The sequence below is a fragment of the Myxocyprinus asiaticus genome, chromosome 21 (assembly GCF_019703515.2).
Source record: "Myxocyprinus asiaticus isolate MX2 ecotype Aquarium Trade chromosome 21, UBuf_Myxa_2, whole genome shotgun sequence".
NCBI lineage: Eukaryota > Metazoa > Chordata > Actinopteri > Cypriniformes > Catostomidae > Myxocyprinus > Myxocyprinus asiaticus.
The window spans coordinates 6416949-6427572 of NC_059364.1; the positions used below are offsets into that span (position 1 = coordinate 6416949).

Below are 10624 nucleotides of genomic sequence, written 5' to 3' on the forward strand. Positions count from 1 at the left end.
TGTCTCACTACTTTTTTTGTATTGTGACAGTCCTACTTGGTACACATGAGAGATTTGTTCAGTGTTAATCAAATCAACGAAATCACTGACGAAAACGTTAGTTGACAAAAGTTTTTTTTATTTCGTCAATGAAAACCAGATGAAAAAGGCGCATCATGATGATAATGAATGATTTTATTAACGCATACTGTTGACGAAAATATGATGAGATTAAAACTCTACTGCAAGATATAAACAGAAGAAGAAACATCTAGAGAATCTGTATATAGAAGATATTAGATATGGATTCATCTAATACTTTAATCCAGTATGTTGGGGATTTCTCCGCTTGAGCTGCGTGAGTTGAACGCGCTAACACCAGCAAAATAAACTGCTTTAAAACGGGGTAAACGCATCATTAAAACACATCCTATTTATACATGAGATTCATCAATATATCCACAACATTTATGGAACAACTTACAATTGCAACATGCTACACGCAATGTAATATTCTTTCACTGAAAATGAATAAGGCTCTAAAGCATGAAGAATTCAGAGTACAGTAGGCTAACTTCTAAAAAGTAGCTAACACTTCAGTCTATTCATTATTATTTCAGAAGCTCAGGTTTTTCATAAGGAGGACAAGGTATGCATATTTATATGTTTGATACATGCTTAAATTAGAAAATGTTTATCATTTTTTTCCCTAAATGTTTGAATATTTGAATAAAGTTTGGTCTGTTACAGTTTTGACACTTTTTGTCCATTTTGCACATCATCATCAAATAAAATATATTTTTTTAGTTGACTAAAATGTCATAGTATGTCATTTTCGTCAGAGTAAAACGGACTAAAATTAATGAACATGACATGACAAAATATTGACTAATTTTAAAGGACATTTTCGTCAAAAGACAAACTGACTAAAACAAGAAACTGTGAAAAAAAACATATGTATTTAAATATTTATACAGATATTTAGGAAAAATAACTAAAGCATTTTTGTCTCTTCTCTTCAGGTCTAGCAAAACCATGAACCTCTGCTCTAAATGCTTTGCTGGTAAGTGTATACTTGGTTTTAAGGATTTGACTGCCATTTGAATCACTTTGGCTATATTTACATTTACATTTATGCATTTGGCAGACGCTTTTATCCAAAGCGACTTACAGTGCAATTATTACAGGGACAATCCCCCAGGAGCAACCTGGAGTTAAGTGCCTTGCTCAAGGACACAGTGGTGGTGGCTTTTGGGATCAAACCAGCAACCTGATTACCAGTTATATGCTTCAGCCCACTACGCCACCACCACTCCTATATAATGCCTACATCGCTGTGTCTGAACTGCGTGTGTGTTCTGTCTTCTCCATACATACAGACATACAGAAGAAACAGCCAGATGAGGACTGCACTCCAGAGCCCGCCCCCAGCTCCAGCAGTAGCCAATCAGCAGTCTTCTGTAACGAGACGAGCAGCAGCAGTAGCCAAACCCTGTCCTCCAAGCCAGCCAGCTCTGAGGAGCCCTCATCAGAAGCCACGCCTCTTTCTGCACAGGAAGGTGAGAGCACACAACATCCTGCACTGTGTTTGTGTCATTACTATCTTACCTGTCATATCTGAGATGATTTATCAGTTCACATGGCATCTAGTAACCTCTGATAGGCGCTAATCATTTTAATTTTGCACAACAGTCAGAAAGAATGATAGACTGCTGAAAAGAGAATATTGCAGATGAAAAAGATCCACGTACACAGTTGAAATTTACATTTATTTATTAGCTTTTGGGAACGTGATGAAAGTCCGAATCTGATAACCTGAATATTTGAATCTTTTTCTGTCACATTTCTTTTAAATCACATTTCTGCTGCTGTTTATGCAAAATAGATTTGAATATTGTTTGGGCCTTTGCAGGTCATGTTAATAAGAATACATTGCAGTTTTTGATTTAAAGGAGGTTTTTTTTTTTTTTTTTTTAAACGTGTACAATGATCAGTTTTGGTACTGTGTTGTCTGTTTTGGATTTAAAGAACAAAACTATCTGATCAAAAATTGGAGAACATTTTTTGCAATGACGTTAACTCTCTCTTTCTTCTTCCAGAAGTCTTCAGTACAGACACAGCTCGTGGCACGCTATCCGCTCCTACAAAACGACCCTGTGACTCAGGTACACATCACCACTATCCGTGTGTGTGTGTGTGTGTGTGTGTGTGTGTGTGAGAGACCTTACAGCTTTTAATAGTCTAGCTAGCACATCACACCACAGAGGAACTGAGCTGTAAATGTACATCAGTGGTTCCATTTGTTTAGAAAGGTTCAACAGCAACTACTTGAAAACACTATATGTAACCTGTTTCATCATTTTGATGAAATTATTTTCATTTTTTTCACTTTCATTTTGAGTCACTTTGTCCCAGAGACACATTTTATGCACTAAATTGAAAAGGAAAATATATAAATATTTATAACAGCCAATTTTCAAATGATAATTTCTCAAAACAAATGTTTGGAGTAGAAATATAATAATTATATTGTTAGTAAGATTGGACTTTCCTTCTTACTAAAGTGCATTACTCAATATGTTTCTGGGTCAAAGTGACTCAAAATGGTGAAGTAGGTCACATGTTTATCAGATAAGAATAGTAAAGAAAAATGTATGCTTTTTACCTGGGGTTTCGTTTTTGAAAAACTGATTAGCTTGCCAAAGTTTTACACTTACAAATTCTTCAAGTGGGGAAAAAGAATGAAATTCGACTGACTTTTATGATTGTGTTTATTTGTTTTTCTGCCTGATCTCCTGTCGGGCTGGGCAATATATTGAATATCCACAATATAATCACGATGATTTTGCTGACTATATAAAATGTAAGCAATATTGTGAAAATCCAGATGATTTTTATTTACTTTTTATTTGTCTGTTAAATTTCATAAAGAGCGCATCAGTAGACTAATTTCACGATTCTTAAGGGCTTCACAATTAATCAAAATATCATCAAAATGTTGATATGGTCATATGTGATTATTAAACCGCTAAAGGCTGAGATTAAAGACAGATAAACATGGTCTGTGTGCGGTTTAGAAAAAAAACTGTTTTGTGCTGATCTTTGTGCATGCACAAAGCTATTGATGTTTTCAGTGCTCTCAGAGCAGTTCAAATGCATTGTGAAATCAAAGTACTGGAGGTTCAAGCATTCATTTAATTCCAAACATTAGTAATCACTAGTTATTATACAAATCTACAATGTCTGCACAGAGGGGGCCTGGGTAGCTCAGCGGTAAAGACGCTGGCTATCACCCCTGGAGTTCACTAGTTCGAATCCCAGGGCAGGTCTCCTAAGCAATCAAATTGGCCCGGTTGCTAGGGAGGGTAGAGTCACATGGGGTAACCTCCTCGTGGTCAATATAATGTGGTTCGTTCTCGGTGGGGTGCGTGGTGAGTTGAGCGTGGTTGCCGCGGTGGATGGCGTGAACAAGCCACGTGATAAGATGCGTGGGTTGACGGTCTCAGATGCCGAGGCAACTGGGATTCGTCCTCTGCCACCCGGACTGAGGCGAATCACTACGTGACCATGAGGACTTAAAAGCATATTGGGAATTGGGCATTCCAAACTGGGAGAAAAAGGGGAAAAATCCCCCCCAATAAATGCACAGTATTACAGAAAGGGAGAAGGTGACAGCATTTCACCAGATGCGGAAACTGTTAATCAGGGCCGGCCCTAGGATTTTGGGGGCCCTAAGCAGATTTTCAAAATGGGGCCCCTCTACCTACAAGTACACTTATCCAAACACATCCAACACCAATAACTAATCAAGTTTAAATTGTGCAAATAAACAGGTCTATTTATTCAAAAGCATAAATCTTAAAAATGCATAACTATCAACTGTAGTTTATCAGCACAGGTATGTCTACTTCAAAAAGAAAGAATATAACATTAGAGCGGTTTCTTCAGGTTCAGGAAATGGGTAACTGGGTCGCTGCCATGACCCTCGCATTTCAGACCGGGAAAGTCATGTGTGCGCCCATCCGACCCCCTTTTCTGCACTGTCCAAAGTTTAGTGAGCCCCCGATCATGACAAGAACATAGGCTACTTTCAGTTAAATCGCACTCCCCTTAAATGCTTTATTTACACCTTTTGTGTAATTTTGATTTAAAATAAATGACTTTCCGATGGCATGTACAGCCACTGTCTTTGCTTACATGGAACGATAAGCAGAGAAAAGTGAATTTGGCAAAAGGTGGACATGAACCCGTATCATACAAGCAACTAGCCAACTGTCTTAATGTCGCCACATCAAATCTTAAGCTGAGGAAGTTCAAATTCACATACTTATCTCTCCATGTCTTTTCTTATAAGCATATGCAATATTTTAAATAGTTTTGATAGGTTACATTGGATTATTGGCGTGCATATAGCTGGGCTGTGTGCCCAGTGCTGTTTACACGAATTGCAAATAATTATTTGGCATACTGAACCCCTGGTAGGGGGGCCCCTGGTGGCCACGGAGGCCCTATGTAGCCACATATGCCGCTTAATAGGCAGAGTCGGCACTGCTGTTAATACACACAGCACTTTCAGTGTCAAATTAAAAGCTCCAGGTGAAGTAAATAGGACAGAAATATATTACATTTGTGTTAAAAAACAAAAACCTAATCCTCAAAATAATAATGAAAGTTCAGTATTATATAATAATAATAAACTTAACTGGGTCCCACATTAATAGTTTAGCACTTTAAGATACTGTTAATCATTGTAAATGGAATATACTTAAAATATGAATATAAAAGTGCATATCAATAAAAATTTTTATCAATCACAATTATTCATTTAGTGAAAAACTGGGGAAACATGCCTTAATTTTTTTCAATAGATTTTTAAAAATTCATTTAAAATATTGAATCCACTTGGCTACAGTGGCTGTTTAGATAAAGTGATGGTTCCTCTCAAAAAAAAAATTATATTTTTTAATAATAATAATTGAAAGCTTCATTGCCCAGCCCAATCTTTAGTACAGCATTTCATTGTTCTTGTAATACTTTACAAGATACACATTACGTCAATGCATTTATTACAAACATCCATTTTAAAGAAAAGTTTTAAAGTTTAAAAAACACATTCTCTGGAACTCTTGTTTCGACAGTCTAACCAAAGTCAGTGAGGGTTAAATCAATAGAGTGGAAGCTCTGGTCAAGCCATACAAACAGTCTGTTTTCTCTGAAGTCCCTCTGCAGTTGCACCAAATTATGCCCCGTTCACACAGGTCATAGAGTGGCAATATCTTAGCAACCAGCGAGAACACTCTAGCAACCATCTAGCAAGGTCTACAGCCAAACTTTAAATCTGTCTTCAAGCTGCCCAAGTATTTAAACTATGAAAGGCCTAAATAACCTTTAAGTTTCCTGGCAAGCCTTTGTCAAGCTAACATTCAAAGTTTGTCTTGACAAACTATCCTTTTCTAGTTTATTTATGAGATGTCTTGAAAATCTCAAAGTTGGATGAAACTGTGCTACCCAACCAAACTGCTCTGTGCTATCTAGTGTGTCAGTGTGGTTCATTTGATTTGTGCAGTACACCAGGTACTGCTGCAGCAATGATGCACTTTCAACTGTTAAGTGTTTAAAAGTGTGTATGTGTTTGTGTTCAGCCTCAGGTTCAGAGAGCGAGTCGTCCCCGGAGAAGCGTGTTCGATTGGGCGAGGCCTCATGTTCTGAAGATTCTCCAAGAGTTCCCAAGCAGAAGAACCGTCGGCGGTGCCATCGCTGCCAAACCAAACTGGAGCTCGTACAACAGGAGCTGGGGTCCTGTCGCTGTGGTCAGTATGACCGTCGTCTGTCTCTGTCACATCGCGTAATGAGAGGCCATTTAAGGCCTATATCAAACTTTACTTTCTCATGCACCATCATACTATCTATCACACACAATCAAACCACTCACTTACACCACCAAACTACTTACAACATCATATTTTCTCAGACACTCGTTCACGCACACTATCAAACCACTCTCATATCGAGACACTCGGGTGATTCTCATGAAACCTGTCAAGAAAATCAGTTAAAAAAACATGAAATTATACAGTATATTCCATAAAGAAAATTACACCTACATTTACCAGAACCCGTCTTCATGTTGTTCTTTATTATTCCAATTGCTTTCAAAGATGATTCTCATTACTTTAACACATTACCGTATTAAAGATGCCTGTTGTACAATGATTTTTTAAAAACTAAAATCAGCAAAAATGAAATAAAGTACCAAGGGATTACTACTATGATGGAAATAATATAACTTTTTTTTCACATATATCATTATGTCCATCCTTTTTGCATCGCGGTAATGGGAATTGGGGTGTCAAATGTGTGTTACTGTCATTACATTAATTTCACAATGTAAAAAAACGTAATGACCCTAAATGTAGGCTTAATTGTCTATTTGCAAAATATTATTTGTTAATTGTTTCTTCTGATATTGTTGTAAAATGGGAACAGGAGATTTCCTTGACAGGTTTTGTGAGAATAAGTCACTTGCTCCGAGTATAGACAGGTGTACATATATAAAAACCCTTTCCTGCTTTGTTCATCTCTAGGTCCTGCCTGAGTATTCGTACTTTTTTCACATTAATTTGATGATTTTGGTGCAAAATATGCATAATTATGTGGCATTGATTTAGAATGCAAAAATGTATTAAACGGAGCAGAGACTAATACACTCCTATTGTTAGCTGACAGCAGAATCAATAAAATAAATATTTTAAAAACACACTCAAGGGGCAGAAGTGTAGAACATTGTGAAAGACGGTTGTTCCAGTTCTTTGGGAATCTCCTGAGCTTTCTGGTAAGTTCTGTATGCATAGATTCGATGTGAGCCAGCTCCTCACCTGTCTGTTTGTTAGTGTGGTTAGTGTTTGCAATTTCAGCTAGAACTTTTAGATCCGTACAGAACTAAAGGAGTATATTTAACCCCCCTCGGCCATTTAACTCTTAAATGTTAACTGTAGGTAATGAAATAAAGTGAGCATTTAGATGTAATTGCGCAGTTAATATCGCTTGTTCTGGCTGCGCCAGTGATTTTGTGACTTGTTTGTTAAACTGAAGGTGGAATTGTAAGGCAGCAGTGGCACTCATCAGTCTGATGGCAGTTCCAACAGCTTTGCTAATACACTTATGGATCGCACTGTTCCTGTGACAGCTCGCATCTGAATAATGATCTCACTGGGGTCTGTCTGAAACAGGACTCCTGCAGTTATTCAGCACTCAAAACTACACCACTTTATCTTCTGTTGTAAAATCTGTTTCCACATTGCTACACACAGTAACAGTTCTCAGCTCAATTTGAATCAAACAAGATAACCGGTGGTCCATTGAGTGAATAATCCTGACTGATTCAGGCCTCCTGTAGTTGACTCGGACTGATTCTCCAGTCATTTCAATTGATTCTTTTAAAGGAACCGCCCCATTTGAGTGATTTGTTCACAAATTAGACAGCAATGTTTTTTTGTGATTGAAATAGACGAAGACAAAAAGTCACTGACTATTTTGCCCTGCAAAGCCAAAGCAAAGTAACTACACATTTTGTCAGTTGTGACCAAAATCGGGTGTTATAAGACTGTGTCCTGTAAGAGGGGGATTTGGCTCAGCTATGGACAGATTCAGAGAAAACAGAATGTGAATATTTTATAATCCACTTTTTCCTGGATCGAACAACTTTTAATGGCATTTTTATTGTTGCTGCAGTTACTGTGTTTTGGCTTTGTAGAGCAGAAGTCATTTTAAATGTATTATTTTGTGGAACCCAGACTTTCGCTCTCACAATTCACAAAAAAAAAAAAAAAAAAAAACAGATTAAAAAAATAATAATAATAATTTGTGATGCTGGTTCCTAATAGGAATGACTATTAGGAACCAGCACCACAAAAAAAAAAAAATTCTGTGTAGTGCACTGCAGCTCTTCTGTGGTTGTTGTAATTGAAGCATTGAAAGCTTTTAATCTTCTGTGACTTATTAAAAACACCATGTGTATTAATGGATACATTAAACCCTTAATGACACTCTCTTCGTAATGAGGCTCTTAAGACTGAATGGTTCCTCCATGTGCAGAGCTAGTTTAGTTTCAAATATCTCAGATCATTACATTCTCTCTGCACTATTCTCATTGAAATCAGTCGCTCTCTCCTCCAGCTATTGTTCTCACAAACAGGTTGTCCCAACCCAAACTTGGAGTTTGATTCCCAGGGGAATAAAGTACTGATAAAATCTGTAGCTCGAGCTGTAAACGATTCAAGTCGTTTCTGATTTGTTACATCTGCTTTGTTAATCTATAAATATCTCATAATTTGGCAACGGGCTGCTGAGGGCACTAAATGCAATAAGAATTGCACGTCTTATTTCCAAATAGCTAAATCTTCCTCAAAAGTACTAAAGGAATCAGAACTGAAATCGGAACATGAATCGTTAAATTCCTTATACCCATCCCTACTTTGGATTAAAGTGTCTGCCAAATGCATTCATGTAAATGTAGAATCCCAGGGGTGGACTCTTTTGACAAAGGACAGGACCACTCACATTTTCTTCAGAAAATATAAAAATCTAGTTTTCATTTACTATTATCTCAGACCATTATAATCTCTCGTCCCTGTTTGACATTCATTTTAAAGTCGACATCTCACCAGGATTAACCGTGATGTGATTGCTGAATTTTCACAGCTATTTGTATTGTATCTAAAAGTGGCAGTGTGTGGGGAATAAGATGTGCTCTCATTCATGCTGTTAAAATTTGTTAAATCGAGTTTTACACGCTGTTATTGCTATTAGAATGCTTTTTAAGATCAACCTTGAACAGTTTATAAAACACTTCTCATTTCATCATGATAACTCTTTATCATTCTCAGGTTATGTGTTCTGCATGTTGCACCGGTTGCCGGAGCAACACAACTGTATGTTTGACCATTTGGGCCGTGGCCGAGAGGAAGCTGTGCTGAAGATGGTTAAACTGGACCGCAAGGTGGGACGAACCTGCCAGCGCATCGGCGAGGAGTGCTCTTGAACACCCCCCAGCCCCTACACACACACACACACACACACACACTGCAGTCCACTTATCCACCTATCTGTGGTGCATTCATACACACACGCGCACACACACATACACCTCAATCACCCGTTAGTGGCATCTTTATTCCTCTGTTACATCTCAGAGGACTCAACACCGCTTAATTAGCCTCAGGCTCATCACATACACACACACACAGGAACCTTCACAGCCTTAACTTTCTGTTGTCACCCCCCCACACAGCCCCTCATACAGTACAAATACAGGTCAGTAGGTCAGATTAATGTCCCTCAAGGTCACGCTTCCGAACGGTCTGTACTTTGGAGAACTGCTCTTTCTCATTGGCTGCGATCGACTCCAGGGGAACACATCAGTCGATCAAGTCCTCTGGGAATTTCTGTTCAACATCCAAAAGTCTCCTCCATCACACGGACGTTTACAGGACCTGGATCCCACTGTCCCATGATGACCCTGGGAAAAGCCCGACTTTGCTTTTTCCGCACACAGTGGCTCTTTCGCGGCTCTTTGAGTGATTTCCTCGGCCGAGCTGTGAGAGAGCCGTGCCTGTTTTACTCTCATACACTCGCAATCACATATGCACTTACAGCCGTGTTGTCCTACAATGCTTGGTCCAACATAAGGGCCAAGGCAAATCAAAACGGTACCCTTTTTGGGTGCTGTTGGGAAAGGGCCGCCCACAGCTCATCTGGGAACTGTAATTCATTCAGGTCTGATTAAACACTCTGTAACCTCGTAAAACTCCCATCAGCCCCTGCAAGATATGCTCTGCCTCTTTTTAAAACAGCTGAAAATCTGTTCATTCTTCCCCCTTTTTCTCACTAGTTTCTGTACTGTCCCTTGCCTGCTCATGCTACTTTTTTCTTGCTAAGCTGTCTTTCTGTATTCTCTATATTCTTTCTCTTTTTCTTCCTCTCCTTTACTTCCATGGCATTATGGAGCGATGTGTTCACCACAGGTGGGAACGGAGAAAGGAGAGTCTCCATTCACCTGTGCTTTATTTTATTTTTTACTTTCAACTGGTTTTCTGTTAAGATGTTGACAAGGACAGAACTGAAGAAAAGAGATGAATATTGTGTATCTTAAGAAAAATCCTTATTTAACCTCCTTTGTGTTTCTGGTTAACTCTCACTCTAGCATAGAGCTGTATTACTTTGCCCTTTTTAGGTTAAGATAAAAAACATACAATAATTATGAAGATATGGATGAGATAAAGATTCTGTAGCCTTTCTTTTTTTTTCTTATTTTCCTTTATTTCCTTCTCTTTTGCTGAAAAAGAATAAACTGGATTAGAGGATGTGTGGTATGATTTTTTAAACATGTATGAATTAAAGAAAAATTCTATTCCTATACATGCACACAAAGGTTGGACAAAAGATAAGCGACATATGATAGTCTCATGACAACTCGTGGGAGAATAATTTGTACGAGATGCCAATCATTATACAGTTCATTCAGGAAGTATTCAGACCCCTTCATTTTTCTCAAATTCTGTTATGTTGCAGCCTTATGCTGAAATGCTTTATATTATAATTTGTTTTTCACATCAATCTACACTCCATACCCCATAATGACAAAGCA

The 10624-nt window shown here is 38.1% G+C and overlaps 1 protein-coding gene across 2 annotated transcripts in view; it reads left to right on the forward strand.

Moving 5' to 3' along the window:
* Positions 1-10356, forward strand: part of LOC127411988 (AN1-type zinc finger protein 3-like) — a 30540-nt gene extending 20184 nt beyond the window's left edge. The window contains exons 3-7 of one of the 2 annotated variants that reach the window (XM_051647993.1): positions 1002-1042; positions 1359-1538; positions 2079-2144; positions 5622-5789; positions 8865-10356. In XM_051647993.1, coding sequence (XP_051503953.1) covers positions 1015-1042; positions 1359-1538; positions 2079-2144; positions 5622-5789; positions 8865-9019 — 597 coding nt within the window. In that variant the 5' untranslated portion in view covers positions 1002-1014 and the 3' untranslated portion in view covers positions 9020-10356. The remainder of the gene's footprint in view (positions 1-1001; positions 1043-1358; positions 1539-2078; positions 2145-5621; positions 5790-8864) is intronic. The other variant, XM_051647992.1, reaches the window with a different exon arrangement.
* Positions 10357-10624: the final 268 nt, after the last annotated feature.